The sequence below is a fragment of the Prosopis cineraria genome, unplaced genomic scaffold (genome assembly GCF_029017545.1).
Source record: "Prosopis cineraria cultivar Desert tree isolate PC_DT_omini unplaced genomic scaffold, ASM2901754v1 PC7, whole genome shotgun sequence".
In the NCBI taxonomy this organism is placed as follows: Eukaryota; Viridiplantae; Streptophyta; class Magnoliopsida; order Fabales; family Fabaceae; genus Prosopis; species Prosopis cineraria.
The window spans coordinates 28866910-28883949 of record NW_026555338.1 but is presented as its reverse complement, the minus strand read 5'-3'; the positions used below and the strand labels follow the sequence as shown (position 1 = coordinate 28883949).

General features: G+C 32.2%; 2 protein-coding genes across 2 annotated transcripts; one reads left to right on the top strand and one right to left on the bottom strand.

The window, feature by feature from the left end:
• Positions 1-628: 628 nt before the first annotated feature.
• LOC129316702 (heavy metal-associated isoprenylated plant protein 32-like) lies at positions 629-1609 on the top strand. Its single transcript, XM_054961098.1, has 4 exons — positions 629-664; positions 753-828; positions 1075-1304; positions 1589-1609. Exons 1-4 carry the CDS (start codon positions 629-631, stop codon positions 1607-1609), a joined length of 363 nt encoding a protein of 120 aa, XP_054817073.1.
• A 913-nt stretch (positions 1610-2522) lies between these two features.
• Positions 2523-6686, bottom strand: LOC129314812 (50S ribosomal protein L1, chloroplastic). Its single transcript, XM_054958244.1, has 7 exons — positions 6201-6686; positions 5561-5740; positions 5406-5460; positions 4151-4278; positions 3464-3547; positions 3064-3189; positions 2523-2982 (listed from the first exon to the last, which is right to left on the bottom strand). Exons 1-7 carry the CDS (start codon positions 6567-6569, stop codon positions 2845-2847), a joined length of 1080 nt encoding a protein of 359 aa, XP_054814219.1. The 5' UTR covers positions 6570-6686; the 3' UTR covers positions 2523-2844.
• Positions 6687-17040: the final 10354 nt, after the last annotated feature.

Below are 17040 nucleotides of genomic sequence, written 5' to 3'. Positions count from 1 at the left end.
AATTTGGCATTATGTGTGACAAATAATTTTGAACATAAGGAAATATTTTAAAATCAAGTAACTTAGATTACAAAAATTGATTTAATTAAATTCTTTTTTTTTTTTGTTTTAAACATGCAGTTTAGTTGTTGGGCCCAAAAAATGCAGTTTGGTTATTGAGAAATTTGAGCAAGAACTTGACCTAAATAATTATTCGTTCATTTGACTTAATTTAAAAAAGTTCAAAAAGAGCAACGAAACGAAATATGAGCAATTACCATATTTATAAAGATGTGAAAACATCAAATTATCAATGCAATAAATTGTATGGATACGGTACAAATAACAAATTGCATCAATCAACTGATCAATACTTATGTTTGTTTTAATCAGAAATTAATATTTAATATCAGAAATTAGTATTTAAATGATGTGGAATTTTCTGAAATATTATAACTAAGTGGAAATTCTATGTGGCACCATAAAATCGCAACACGTAAGTCCATTAATAATAATGATGATTGTATATAAAAGATTACATAGAAGATTTGTCACAACTCTATATAAATGTCCCCTGTCCTCGAAGACCATCCACAAAACTCAAAGCTTAATCTGAAACCATACCCTATAACTGATTCATTGTTTCAAAATGTTTTCTTCAGAACGAGTCAGTTCTACGAACATGGTTATATCCTCCATCCACATCATTTCTTGCTCTTTTGTGTGCCATGGCTTATTCTCTTTTGTAATAATCTTTTTCTTTCATTTTTCAGACGTGTGGCTTGAAAGTGGACACTCGGTGTAAAGGATGGGATAGAACTATGGGCAAATTATTGAAAAAAATCAAAGGTACATGCTTCCTTTGAATGAAAAACTTCGATCTTCTACCAAGGAGATCAAAGGCCAATACTTTATAACATGGTAAACCAAGATTTTAATTTCTATTGAGAAATGTGCCTGCATTTAATACCCAAATGTAGAAAAATATATCTTTATGTGTAACCAAAAACAAAAAAGCTTCAATCTTTTTGTGTGTACTTTTGCTGTGTTTTCTTTTGATATATATATATATATATATATATTTTGTGATTGTAGGGGTGAGTTATGATTTGGATGCAGAAGAAGGGATGATATACATATCAGGAAAAGTGGATCCACAGAAGATATTGAGCAAGATAACCAAACATGGGAAGCATGCAGAGCTATGTTGGATGAAGACTGGAGATCAGAATCACGTCTTCATGGATGAAAGGGCACATGTCCCTTATGGAGGAGGGATTATGCCTATACCCTCTTTGCCTCAGGGAGGGCACTTCCCTGTCATGGTGGATTTTATCCTTATAATCGTTCTTTTGAGTTTCATCCTCTTACTCATTCAATGCCATATCAGTCCCATTTTTCACCACCCTTGCCACCCCCATCACTCTTTCCTCCTCGTTACTACTAAATTTGATTGTGGGTTTATGTTTTATATGAAGTCATGACTTATGAGTAAGATGACCTCATATAAATCATTATCCTTGTTACTGCTATTCATAAACACTATGTCTAGCTTTATGATATATAGATTGTCTATAGATTAAAGCTGCAATTAGGGTTGAATATGTAGGATGGTTCTCATGTGCCTTAGGATTATCAATCTCGTGCATTTTAGTGACAGAGGGATTGCTTCGGATATGGGCCATGTTTTATATGAGACCCATGATTCGGATCATTACATTGTCTTTTTCTTTTTCTTATTTAAAGAAAATTTTCCTTGTTTTTCTCTTGTAGTTCTGGTTACTGTTTTAACTCTTAATAATATCATGTAACGTCATGCTGATTGAACTGTGTATTATTGCATTTATGTTATTTGATTTCTGTTTCTAATCAATTAATGGTCGGTGAATAATTGTACCCTTCATTTTTTGGGCAAAGATTGAGGAGACGCGCATCGATAATATTTGGTTGCGTTTCCAGATCCAATAAAGAATATCAACCATAATACAATTTCAGTAATTTGTTTTTTTGGGAAAGATATAATAGAGGAAAACAGATCACCTAAGTTGATTAGCAATATTAACAACATTTAGATTTTCTTCATTATACACATGGATATGGTAATTGCTATAATCAACAAACCAAAAGCCACAATGCAATATACTCATTTCAGTCCTGATAACACAGCTATTTGCTACTTAATATATATATATATATATAATAAAATTAGCTAAAAGCAGTTAAGCATATAAAAGTTTTATAATTTTTCCAAAATCATCTTTAATCAAGTTGAAATGAGATAGATGATGGAAATGGTGAAGAAAAGATTGTTTTATAAATAGATCATAAATGCTTGACTAACTTTTATAAATAAATCACAATAATGAATTTTAATTTCCTACAGAAACAAATTGATTGCATGTAACGTAGAACAAAAATTACCTTCATACACTTTTTCACCTTTTCTGATTTTTTTGGCCAACATTTACCTTTTCTATATCGAGGACCATGACAAGAAGTCTCTATAAATAAGGACCAAAACGAGTACCATGCAACAGGTAAAGTGAGTGAAATAGCAGAAGCACCTCAAGCTACGTTATCAGATACAAAATCTCTACAATATGTAAGAGAAAAACAAAATACATATAATTGAATTAATGTCGTCTTGTTACAACAGCAATACAAGAAGTCTCTCCTCAGCCATTGTCAAAGACCACGTAGTGTGTAATGTCCCTTACTTTTGGAGCAGATTATAACCAGAAATAAAACCGCCAAAGCACTTCTCTGTTCATCCCTATATGTAAGCAACTTCACCACCATCTTTGAGGCTCCCCGGCAGCTAATTAACGAATCAAAACAAGCATGTACAGTGTTGTACTGTGTTCTTCAAGGGTTTGAAGGAAGCCTATAATCTAGCATCTCCTTGATATTTAACCTGACAGAAGGCCCCATTGCTGAGCATATGTGTGCACTTTTCCAGTACACTCCTTTAGCACCTGATGGTTTATTGGCGTCTACTGATTTCTGTAAAAGCATGACACTTAAATGAAGAGAGTTTTTGAGTGAAATGAGTTCATAGAAACAAGTTGGGGAAGAAGAACGTACCACGGCAGCAATCAAGTTTATGAGAAGGTCCTCCTCAGAAAAATCAGCTTTTCCAAAAGGTAAGTGCACTATTCCAGTTTTATCTGCCCTGTATTCCACCTTGCCTTGCTTGAATTCTGATATAGCCTGCATAGATAGAAGTTTACAGAATTTCAATCAGCAAAGTTAAGAGGTTTCGTCAAACAAAGGAGCTGATGTTTTGTCACAAGTGTAATAACAATTTCAAAGCTGTTAAAACCAAGGAAAATATAGGATATTTTAATCTTAGAATCTCGCAATCCTGTATATATTTTGCAAGAAAAGCATCGACCAAAAAGATACTCGTTAAATTATAGGTTTAATCCAACTAAGTATACACCAGCCATAGCATGAACTAGAATTAAACAAGTTGATGGTACACCTGAGGAATATTGGCTGTCACAGTGCCAGCTTTTGGATTTGGCATCAGTCCTCTTGGCCCCAGAATTTTCCCTAGGCTTGCAACCTGATACAACCAATATCAACAATTAGGAGAATTTCCATCATAAATAGGCAACGTTAGTGAAATCTTAAATGAATTAAACACTTGTTGATGGACAAGTGATAAAGCCAAAGGATGCAAATAACTACTCAAAGTAAGGTCCAAGAGCAAGAACTCCTCATATCCTGAAGCACAATTAACATCGATAAAGTCCAATGTGAAACAGAAAAGTACATTGTATTAAAAGCTCTTCAATGTGCAAAGCAAGAACGCCCTTTAGTTACATCTCATATCATGCCATCAAAGTGTAGAATACGTCCATAAAAGTTAAATACCCAATAAAAATAAAATGAAATTTACACCACATTTCAGGATGCATTAATGCCACTTATATGAGAAGGATAACAAAGAAGATAATAATCCCTGCATTATTAAGTAATACTTTATTCACTAACCAGGTAAATGGTTATTTTCAATTGACATTGGAGGACCTGATTAACTGTATTGACCAACTCTTGAGATCACTCACAGAGATTGAAAATTATGTGAGTCTATAGGCTATAGGTTCTTTGTTACACATACCAAGAAAACATGAACACTCATTGAACCAGACAATCAGAGTTACACCTTAGGCATCATATCTGGAGAAGCAATTAATTTGTCAAAGTTCATGAATCCTCCTTTTATCTGCTCTATCAGGTCCTCTCCACCCACCAAATCAGCTCCTGCATTTTTTGCTTCATCGAACTTCTCACCTATGGAAATGTTAGCATTAGAACAGTCAGAGCGACAATTATTGATGCTTAAATTACTGGTAGCATTTAGGCTGGTTGAAGAGAATTTATATGCACACACTATAACTTAGAGGATGATACTGGTTATTTGCCCACATCACTATATATAGGAAAATCTAACAGGCCCATCAACAAATTGCGACAGACAGCCAGGTGCCAGTTCACCCATCAACACATAACTGATTAATGGAAACCACCCCATGATTCTCATTCATGAATTTCTAACTCAATAATTGCATATATTCAATTACTTTGTCAAACATTAAAAACATATCCCATGTCTTTTTTGTTTTTTTCCCACGCGCAAATGTCTTTCTATTGGAGGCAATTCTATTGAGACATAGTTGAACATTAAATGTAAGCACATCTCTCATTGACATATTCCATGTCTTTTAACAAGGAACATTCATGAACATTGTGCTTTGGAATAATAATTTAAACATAAAAAAAAAAGGAATGACAATCAGATTACATCTACTTAGTTCTATATACAGATATTGCTTAGATACCAAGGGAAAAATCATTCAAAAGTTTTATACTCACAAATGACCATTAAGAAAGATAAATGAACCAGAGGGTCTTTGATCACTACCATCAAAATTAAATAAGGAGCCCTGGTTCCGTACAAGTTACATATCAAAAACCAATAAAAAATAAAAAGGTGCATTAAACCAGACCGGGCAGACCTGCTGATGTTATTATACACATGACAGTTGGCAAATTGACCTTTTATTCCTAATAATATATGTAGGGTACTGTTTCATGGGCAAGTCAACTGGACAAATTTTCCACCTTCACATTCTGGTGCATATCACAACATGTCTCAAACAAGCTAAGGTTCAATACCTACTCAGACCCAAAAATTATTCTTTGATAAAGGAAATTTAATTAGAGAAGCAGGAGAACATCGTTTGTTGGAGGCCCAGGAATGTTCAAAAGTTAATTCATTGAAAAAGAAATTTGGAGATGACAGAAACCTCTTAAAATTTTGCATCCAGTACAGAATCAAAATCAAAAGAGCCATCACCCACATAAAAGCACCTCCTGACTTTATTTTAAGTAAATAGATAGCCAACTCATGCATGTACCTTGAGTAAGAACAGCCACTTTAACAGTCTTTCCAGTTCCCTTGGGCAGACTTACCTGTTATGGAGTACATGAAGGTAACACGTCTTTGCTTGTATTACAAAATCATGAGTCTAGTTTCCAATGTACTAGTATATGCAAAAGGATAATAGCTCACCGTTGCTCTTAATTGTTGATCATTATATTTAGGGTCAATGTTGAGGCGGAAATGGGCTTCCACTGTTTCGACAAATTTTGTACTTGCTGTTGCTTTAAGTAAAGATATTGCTGTCTTTAAGTCATACTCTTTTTTATTCTCCCTCAACTTTTGAATCTCCAAGAACCTCTTGGATCTCGTCTGGTGAGATATAAAAACAACAATTAACCTTATATTCGTTAAGCACATAAACTTTAAAAAGCCAAAATTACAAGCCCAGACACAATGACAATATTATTGGATTTTAACCCTAGCTTAGCACTCCCCATTGCCAGTGTAACGGAGATACAGAACATCAGACCTTACAGATGCAATTCCTCGATAGACTATCATGCAAGAGAAAGTGATCCACAAGAGCGTCCATTCACTAAAACTTACCCATAATTGGCTTCAAACAACCATCATGTAGACTCAGAGCCTATAGTATGAGAGTTGACTATGAATTAAAAAAGAAAAAAGAAATACAAGAGATATACAATAACAAATTCTCTACAAAGGAGCAATGAAATCCCATGTACTTAATTAAATCCTATACAAAAAATTAAGTCCCTCATTCACAGCAAATTAACATCAAGAAAATCATTTACAGTTTTACACTTACCCTGTCCCTCTTGAGAGGCAATGCAGCCTTGCCTTTCTTAGGTTTGGGCGTGACAACAGTGTTAGCAGGCGACCCATCACCACCATCCACTCCCTCCTCTCCGACCTTCTCGGCAACCTCAACCTCAGCCTCGGCGGCCAAAGCAGCCACAAATATACGATGATTCCTTGACTTAGCTTCCTTCTGCGAATTGACATCGACAAATTTACCGGCGTTTCTGGCTCTGGTCTTTAAAACCAAAGGATGGAAAGAGAAAGTCCGAAATAGAGGTTTGGGATTGAAGCAGCGAAGCGAGGGAGTGAGGTCTTGAGGGTGGACGGAGGCGGCATGCTTTAGCATGAAGGATGAAGGAGCGGTGCAGGTAGCCATGGCCGAAGGAACTGTGAGTTTCAGGAGGCAGAGGTTGTTGCTGAGTGCAGACTATCCATACAGAAGAGAAGATAAGGAGCCTTATCGTCTAGCGAAGCCCCATTTGGCTTCTGAAAAAGTAAATACAATCCAGAATGTTTCTCGGGGGAAAATATAAACTATAATTTTGATAAATTATTATTTCTGTAAAGAAATATAAGATTGGTAAATATATCATTTTTATATGTAATTATTATGTGGTCCTACAATTAATTAAATTAAGTTAAATTATCATAAGAATTATCCTATCACAGATCGGGGTAATAACTGATAAGGCATTTGTGATTGTGTTTTAATTTTTAAATATTATTTTCTTGTATATTTTTTGAATTATTTTTCAGAATAAAATGAAAATAAAATATGTTTGATTGAATTAAGTTAAAAAGAAGTCTTAACTGATAAAATAATCAGTAGCGATGGCTAGTATTTAATAATGATGGCTCATGATAATAATTAACTATAACTAATAATAATTTGAATGGTCAAATATAATGTTTTTTTGAAAATTAAAAATAAAACAAAAACAATTTAAAATGTTTACATTTTTATTTTAAAAACAAAAAATAAGAATATTTTTGCAAATATTTCAATCTCAAACATTTCTTAAATAAGTTTTTCATTTTTTAAAAAATAAAAAAAATAAATTTTGAAAACAAAATCAAACCCACCCTAATATAGTAACATTGTCATGTGTAATTTCTGTGGGTCAAAGTCACGTGTAGATTGAGATAAACAAACGTGCAAACTCGTTAATTGCAATCTTTTATACCCTGTCTGTTTGAAAATATAAATTATTTTTAATTAAATTTTATTCTTAAATAAAATAATTACTTACTTTTAAATTAATTTAATTTTTTTATATTTATCTTTATTAAATACTTTACGATAAATACAAAATCAATTATCAATATGGATATTTAAAAAAAAAATAATAATTATATCTTGAAAGACTAAAAATATCTTATATTTTTTAACATTCAACTTCTTAAAAAATATTTTATATTTTTTAACAGAGAAAATAGTTAATTATGTTATTTGGTTATGTTTAACTCTTACTCCTTGTAATTAAAAGGATGAACTTAATCAAAAACCTCAAATTTAAGCTCTAGGAATGTAGTAGTATGAGTGGCAAAGCTTCCATCCAAAATAATCCTAATTCAACTTCTTCTTTTTTTAAGGTTGTTTATTTTTCTATTACTTTTTAATCAATTAACTATCAAAATTAATTTTAATCAACAATAAAACTAAATTATACCATTATCAAAAATTGAGAAGAAACGTTATATTAGAAATGAATTTAAAATTCTAAATACATTAAACATATAATTTAAAAATTAATTTACTCATTTATCCTTTAAAAAACAACTTGAGTTTTTATTATTTTATTTTTTAAAAATATAAAAATTAATATTTTAAATCCGGAAAAATTAGTCTTTTAGTCCTCCAACTTTTAATTCACTTGTAACTCAGTCCCTCAATTATGACTCGCAGTGACTCAGTCCCTCAACTATGACTCGCCTATAACTCAGTCCCTCAACTTTTGAATCACTTACAATTTAGTCCCTCAACTTTTATTAATTTTTTTTTCATGTTAGTTTAGATCTCAAATTAATGAGCAAGAGGAGGATATTTTAGAATAATACATGAACATTTTTTATCACTCTTATTTGATAAAAATTTTTTAAAAAAAATTAAAAAATAAGGATTAAATTATAGGTGAATCAAAAGTTGAAGGACTGAGTCGCAGCGAGTTATAATTGAGGGACTGAGTTGCAGCGAGTTATAAATGAGAAACTGAGTTACAAGTGAGTTAAAAGTTGAAGAATTAAAAGATTAATTTTTCCTTTAAATCCTAAACACTTCATTTCAGGATTTCAGTGAATTAAAACTCGAGAATCAAGAAATCAAAACTACAGGTACAAAATAATTAAACACACATCTGCAATAGGACATGGCAACAAGAGCTACCTCTGACAAAAACAAAAGTTTGAGAGTAGAATCCTTTAGTTACCGATCATTAAGTCAGAAGGATATCCTATATATATATATATATATATATATTTATAGACAGCTTATGGAGATGGAGACCAGTAAGAATCTTCATCGTCGGTGGTATCATAAGCATGAGCATTATCATAAAAATAATCACAGCCACGGGGCACAGCAAATTCGGCCAGAATTTGCATTCCCTTTCCATGACTCCCATGGATGGCCTTCTCCGTCGAAATAGTCACTAGAACGCGGCCCCATACGGTGAGTTTTGGAAACTTGTGCATGGCCAGACCCAAGTTTTCAGCGTCAATATTGTCAGATCAGGGCCTCTCCAATTTTTCCCTCTACTTTTCCAATCTTTATCATTCATATCATTTTATTAGATGATTTTTTTTAATTATAAAATTAATGAAAGGTGAGGATTGAGAAAATGGAGGGAAAAGGATGGGGAAAAATAGAGGGCCCCAAATCCAACATTATGGCACTCATCAAAGATATGAAAAGGCTTTTTGTTTATACATGCTGGAACATATAGAAAAAAAGATATAAATCTATCTATTCTAAAGGAGACATCCTATCAAAGACATTATTTTTACTTGCATTGAAGAGATGATCAATGATCTAAAATTTCAATCAAAATTCAAACTCATATCAATGGATCACAATAGATCTCAAGCTAGATGGCACCCCCCGAACATAGCTAGATTATACTCAACACTGATGGTTCCATTAACATAAATGAAGTAACTGTTTGTGGAGGCATCATAAAAGGAAATTGGATAAAAAACTTTTCTAAATACCTTGATTATTATTTTATCACTCCTCTGAACTTTTTGAGTATCCTTAAGAGGCTCAACCTTTGTTAGAAAAGCAATTTTTTTAAAGTTAATGTCTACTCTAATTCTCTTAAAGTTCTTTTGCTTATTCATCATGATTTCAATGACAATTACCCTCTCTTTAAAACCATCATGAAAGTCAAAAACATTATTATGAGAGATTGGATGATCATTTTTTATCACGTTTATAAAAAAGCTAATAATTGAGTGGCTTGATTGGGACGCCAAGTCTTTAGCGATAGTTTAGATATTAAGATTTTAGATGAGCTAACTCTAAGGTGCAAAAGCTTTCTAGCGCTAACATGACTTTATTGTTGTTATTTATATGGTTTTTGCTATGGTCTTTCTCATTCCAAAAAAAAAAAAAAAAAACCATTATCGCACCCTAAGAAGCTCCAATATTCAAGCTTTGAACAAGCTCCAAGTATTTTAGGAACCCCCTTTGTGTTCATCGAATGGCCACCAATTACCCTTCTTGTCACCATCATTAGGCCCCAACTCCTGCAAGGCCTTGCTGTTCTTCATCTATATCTGATAGAAAAGGTTGGAGAATGCAGTAGTCTCAGCTACCATCGTTGGTGAGATGAATGGGATGAGAAACAGGAGGATCTGTGGCTTGTCATGAGGTCGAAGGCTACAATCTATTATAGGGAGTCAAGATTGAGGCAAAACCAAATTTTTGTTATCTTCAATTTCTCCTTATGTCCATCGTAGAGTAACGAGATGAGATGAAGGAAGGAAAGATGAGATTAGGTAAAGAGAAAAAGGTAGCCCATATTGATGGAAAAGGACGTGGTGGTTAGAGGAATCGAAGGACCTTTGGCTTGGTGGAAGCGATGGTAAGAGGAATCGGAGAATATGTGGCCTGGTAGAATAGGTGGTCCGAGGAATCAAGAGATTTGTGGCTTGTTGGAAGCTATGTCAGAGTCAGAGGAATCGAAGGACCTATGACTTGGCCTATTGGGGTTACAAGCAATGATTTAAAATGGAAACCAAGTTCAAGCCTAAAAAATTAATTTAATTGCAGGCTAGTGAGCGAGAAGCTTGACACTGTAGACCAAGCTGGACACTATTCATTAAGCCATGTTGTGTCTAGAGCCGGTTGCATAAATGGCTTGCCTGGATTAGATTGATTAATTATATATTGATGATTAATGAAACTTCTATTTTTTAAAAAAATCATATAAATCTTCACTGAAATCAGAAGTAACGTAACATAACATGACTTCCTATTTTTAGATTTCATTTTTATTCATCCAATTAACTGCCAGTTAAGTAACATTTGTTGGACCATAATATCCTTGATCAAAAGTTATTCTAGGTCACAAAATATAATTGAAGTAATTGCAATTGCTTCATCATCTTCTAAAGGCTTGCCTATAGTATTCTATGGATCTATGTTTACAATTATATCCTTTGTACAGTTCAAAACTAGTCAGACTAACTAGTCACAACAAAGTGAACTGATCACAACTTAATCACGAGCATTCTAACTATAGTTGATTCTCCAATAACCCCCCTGTATTCTTGAGGTGGGTAAAGTTGTATCAGCTAACCTCAGTTTAGTTTAATTTTCAAATATTCATAAAGTTTTGTAAATTATATAAGATAGTTGCAGCTTGAAACATGTGGCGGGATCACTCTTTCCCGTTGAAAGAAAAGATACAGCTCCATGTGCTCATTAGTTCTGTGATGAAGAACAGGATTGTGTGACAACAACACAGTGGTGAGATTATCACATAGAACAAGAGGAATGCTCTCCCAGCTGTATTAACTTTTACCTACCAATTCTGCATGCTTTGCAACCAAGTTAACTGAGCTTTGTAACAAAAATTCTCTTTGTTCATCATTAGAGCAATTAAGTTATACCTCCTCCGTTTTCAAATATAATAGATAAGAAAAACCATTCATCACCCAGATTATCCCTCAAAGTCAATGTTTATTCACTAGATTTAGTCCAAACTTTTTTAATTCTAATTTTTTTAATATAAAATAGTAATTTAATAATTATTTAAAATCACACAACATAGCAAACAAATAAAATAAAATTGTATATTTAATAAACTACTCTCAATATAAATAAATATAGAAACTTTATATTTTCGGCATACTTTTTATATTTCATAAAACATTAATATTGATTGATTTATGATTACATATCTATGTTAATAATATTCTCTCAATTTTGCACTATAACCATTTTTTTTTAAATATGTTTAAAAATAGAGATTTTTGTAGATATAGCATATGTTATAAGACCAAACTAAGAAAACACCCCAACATTTATTATATTTTGTATTATGGTTAATTTATTATATTTATCAATGATATACTATTGTATATTAATAATAAATCACTTGTAAAATTTTATACATTCAATAATAAATCCATTGTATATAAATGTGAACTGAACATACTCTCAAATTTTTAAAAATTTGGCTAGTAGACTAAATTGATCTTTAAAAAGATAAAAAAAATCAAGTACATTGATCGTGAAAAATATATTAACAAAAAATTATGGAAGAAGTTTTTGAAAATTCTAGGATGTAGCCCATTTACAATTAATTGGGTGTGATGTTTCCTTTTTATCCCTAAAACAAAAAAAATTGTGTAACAGAATAGCAAAACTCTCATAACTGAATGATTACAATCATGACCCATTTATAACCATATATCACTTTAATATTTAAACACTTTTGAATACTTCACCATTAGTTTAATAGACATAGTATATTTCAGATTTTAGATTTGAAGAGAAGGAGTGTTTCTATCATTTCAATTTAACTTAAATTAATTTGGCCACATTGCCAAATATTTAAAATGTTAGGCTGTTATTTTTGTTTGGTCTTATTAAATGGGCTATATGTGCAAAATTTCCTATAAAATAAGACATGGCATTACATAATTGATAATTTATAAACAAGCAGCCAAGAAGAGCCTAAGTTTAAAATATGCGTGTTATGTCATGCTAATGATGTTTTGTGTGTGACAGAGACAGAGTTGACATATTTGCTTGTATTGTAGCCACATTCAGCATGGCAATGTTATAAGTGCCTTGTTTATATTTGTCATGGTGCAATGAATCAATTCAATGGATTCTTTCATATATCTTACACTTCGCATACCATCTTCTTATATTCTGTCTTAAGCTTAACATCAAGAAAATGGATTCGAATGACACAGTGTCAAGAAAATGTGCGTCAAGCTTGATTTGAGCTTTCAGAGAAGAGCATTCGAATAAAATCGAAGTTAAATATGTGAATCTACTGAAGCTAGATAGCTATGAACATGTTTAAAGATGTGAAATCTTTGCGTACTTTTCCGTAGTGAGAGTGGAAACTGAATCAAGCTAGAGACTAGAAAACAGAGCGTGCGGAGGGAACCAGAGCTTTTGGCGATGAGCATCAGAACCATTCTTTCTAGATGGTCCACCGACTGCAAGCAATAGCTGATCCATTCTAAAAGGTCAATCTCTTGCCAGCAATGAGGTTGACAAGTAGCTTTGGCCCAAGATTTACAGACCCTGGGGATCACAGTCACCCTCTTGTCGATGGAAACTTTGCGAAAGATAATCCCTAATGTGTCCGATATCAATTTGACCTAACTTCAATTTCGAGGTTGATTCCATGCTTTCTCCTTCTCTTCGCCTCTTTGTCCCCATTCTTTCTGTTATCTAATGAAAAAAAAGGAAGAATTTGTGCAGTTAGGTTTTCAAATCGAGGTTTAAAAACTGAATGACTCAGATCAAAGAGAGGAGAAATGAAAATGGGACAAATGAGAAGGGAAGAAGAAAAGCCAAAAGAAGTAAGAACTGTGATGAAGAGAAGAGGCATTTACTTGGAGAATTCATTTTCTGTAGAATTGTAGAGGCGAGATAAAGCAAAGTTGAGGGAGGCAAGGGACGGGACTTTTAAATCATTTTGAACCCTTAAATACTAAAATTAGCGGCACCTTTTCTTTAAAAGAAGCTGACACTTTTTTCCATGGTTAATGGTTTTTTTTTTTGAATTATACATTTACAAATTGTCCTAAATTCAATTGCAGGTTATTTACTTAGGTTTTGTTTGGTATGACAAAAGAGTTTTTAATAAAATTAAAATCATAATTAAAATTTGAATCGAAATTAAAATTGAGTTTTAAAAGTATATTTAGTGTGAAGATGAAATCTTGATATATTTTTAATAAATATATGTAATTAAAATAGAAAAGATCAAAGTACTATTTTTTTAAAATAAAAAAAAGCTATCTCCATCTATCAAGCCTAGCAATGCCATCATTAATGACCCTAAAATCATCTCCCAAATCAATATCATTGGCATCTTCTCTGTCAAGGGTTGTGTGGCAACACCAACTCCAATGATCACTCCTAATCTCAAACTCTGAAGGCTCAGATCGTGCTCGCCCATTCTCTCTTCTTCTCATGATCATCATTTCTAACTCTTCCTAGGTCATCATTAGTCTTTGTTTTTGCAAACATTCACCGCAATTCTTAGTTGAAGCTTTGTCTTCTTATTTGATTCTCTATACTAATTCAATCTTCTCCACCAAGGGTTGCATCTTCTTTGGCCATGGTTTCCCTTGCTCCTATATTGATGTTGAAATCATCAAAAGTTGCAATGGATGTGTTGATGTTGAGCTCCGCCATTGCATCTGTCAAGTCATTGGTGGTGGTCGTTGCCTGACACTATGATGGCTAGGACATTGGCCTGTGAATGAGAGGGGGTGACGGTGGGTGAGGTGAGGGAGATGATGATGAGGGTAGAAGTCAGAAGAAAAAATAATTCCATAAAATCAAACCAATTTCATAACTACTTTGATGGAATCTAATTTTGACTTTTTTCCTTAAATCAAGATTTTTAGAAATTGTGATTAGAGTCTACCAAACATACTTGAACGTGGAATCTGTTTCCAATCCTGTTTCTAATATCAAGATTCTTATTTATCAAACATGACCTTAGAAAAGAGGCATTTTATTGTTTTGATTGTCTTCAGCTCTGCTTCATTTCTATTTCTATTAATTGTTACTGTTTTTCTGGCTCTGTTGCGTGATGGGTTTAACTTGTTTGAAATGTTCTCTGGCTTTGTTGCGTGATGGAGCATGTTTCAATTTCAGTTTTTGATGCTGCGTTAGTGGTCTTCCTTCAAGCAATATTTTATTCATTTTCTTGTTAACCTTCATAATCCATAGCGAATGCATTTAGGATGAGCACCGTGTGCTCATTATACGTGTGGCTCAGTCAGTCAATTTGAGCTTTTCATTTTAATTTGAAATAGTCTCAGTGATTCATTTAAGTTAATTTTTAAATATAATGTTTATTAATATACAAATTATAAAAAAATTAATATTAATTTTAAATTATCTTCTGTACTTATCAAGGAATATGATACTTATCACCTCTGATGAAACTCAGATCATTTAGATTTAAAACTTTTTTTATTTTGCATTTATTAAAATAATTTTTTTTAAAAATATAAAACATTTTAATAAATCTATTCATTATCAATCTGAATAGTATAAATATCTAAACATAACCCAACTGTTCAAATCTAATTTCAATAACTCAAGTTAATATTAAAAAATTTAAAACTTTACAAATTAAGCATTTATATATGCCTTGACCAGTTTAAATTTAATATTAATTTTTTTTATAATTTTTTATTAATAAACAGAATATTTAAAAATGCTTACAAATTAACTTAAACGAATAACAAATATCATTTTAAAATAAAATCGAAGGCCCAGTTGAACCACATTCTATAAGCACACGGTACTCATCACAAGATGCATAATCCATATGCGGTGTGTCTATTGCATACAAATATGTTATTGCTATCACTAATATATTATAATATCCTTAGACCAAATTATATTTTCAATATACTCACTTCTTATCATCTATAATATATATGGGTTTGGTTTTTAATCAAAGCCAAACTAAAGCTATGGAGTATGAATACTCTTACTTTGTATAATACCACCTCTGCTAGCCCAAATGCGACTGATCGAAATATGTATATCCTCATATAATGCATCTTGATTGATTGATTGATTATAATGATATTCAAAGATGTTTGATGCTACGTTCCACAAATTAATTTTTGTTTAGATTAAAAAATAGAGTAAAATTCACAATCTCCCATCTATTTTGTTTCAATTACATACATACCTACATACATATATATATATATATATATATATATTTTTTTTTTTTTAAAATTCTTATGAACTTCTCAAAATCAAAACTTACATAACACTCACCTCTCCTCTATTTTAAAAGATTCCTTCCATGTGATAAACAAGTTTAAAATTCATTTAAATAAACTTATTTATATAGTAATTTTTAAAATTTTAAATACATAAGTTGATAAAAATAATATTTCAAATATACATACATACATAAAAATTAAATAAATTATAAAGTTTAAAAAAATTAGGAATTTAATATAGTGAGGGGTAAATTAATTAGCATAATTTACTTCTTTTATTAATTTTAATATAATGTATTTTATTAATTTAAATTTCATAGTATATCTTAAAATAGGAAGAGAGAGAAGAGTTTAGATTATGAGGGCATATTAGTAATTTTAAAATTATTTTTAAAAGACATAACATTTTAGGATATTTAACAGAATATTTTTAGTAGTGTTAAAAAATGAACTAAAATATAGGTTTTGAAAATAGAAGGAACTTCAAAGGAGGCCATTGTATTTTATTCTTTAAAGCAGGGCCCTGGAATGATCAAGCCTGAGAAATTAATTATCTTTCTTCCTCAAAATACCATGGTTTACCGGATGATTATTTGTTGCAGGGAGTTCCTGCATCAACCTAGGGGCGTGAATCTAACATGCAACAAAATGTATCAATGCTTTGCATTCAACTTTACCAGCTTCACGTATCTTCAACTTTAGAAGACCCGGATTCGAATTTTGATCGGTTTCTTTATTAAAGACACATCATAAGGGGAAAATAATTACACAGCAAGTAAAGCGAAAGCAGATCATTGCCAATTGTGTTCTCTTAGCATGATATTCTACTTTCAGATCATAACATGACAAAAGAACCATATTGGAGTTACAAACAATATGGATATATGATCATCATCTGGCCTGAGCCGGATCAAAACAGAAAATGCTGGAGCCAAAATATTCCATCTAATTATACTTCGTCCCCAAAGTCATCCTCATCATCGCTTAAAGAATCATAATATACTACAAAGACGGCAAATCCTCGCAAAGAACCGTGAGATTTGGGAACTTTGTTCTCCTGAAAGAAGTTTCCAAGTTAAGCACTGAGTATATCACGAACACCCTTTGTGGTTATCGCATGATTAGTCATTCTAAGATGCTTCAGGTGTGGCATCGTAGCAGCTATCACCAAGGCTTCATCCTGCAAAGGCTTGTCAGCAAAAAGCAAAGAGACCTCATTCATGTTCCGACACAACCTTTCCAATTACAGCTTGCAGTTCTTTCCGATCACTTCAAGCTCATTCGCACTCAAGTTCACACAATTGTTCGCGTCTAGATAAGTGGTCGACGACAACCTTCCTGCAATCTTCTCCATCATAGAATCACTTATGCTGCACCCGGCACACTCAAAGGTATGA

Bases quoted from the DNA above. Each gene is read 5' to 3' on its own strand.
- LOC129316702 (XM_054961098.1), top strand. From the start codon at position 629: ATGTTTTCTTCAGAACGAGTCAGTTCTACGAACATG. The intron at 829-1,074 runs GTACATGCTTCC...TTGTGATTGTAG, and splicing joins ATTATTGAAAAAAATCAAAG to GGGTGAGTTATGATTTGGAT. The intron at 1,305-1,588 runs GTGGATTTTATC...TTGAATATGTAG, and splicing joins GAGGGCACTTCCCTGTCATG to GATGGTTCTCATGTGCCTTA.
- LOC129314812 (XM_054958244.1), bottom strand. From the start codon at position 6,569: ATGGCTACCTGCACCGCTCCTTCATCCTTCATGCTAAAGCATGCCGCC. The intron at 5,741-6,200 runs GTAAGTGTAAAA...ATATCTCACCAG, and splicing joins TGCCTCTCAAGAGGGACAGG to ACGAGATCCAAGAGGTTCTT. The intron at 2,983-3,063 runs GTACGTTCTTCT...ATGCTTTTACAG, and splicing joins TAAACTTGATTGCTGCCGTG to AAATCAGTAGACGCCAATAA.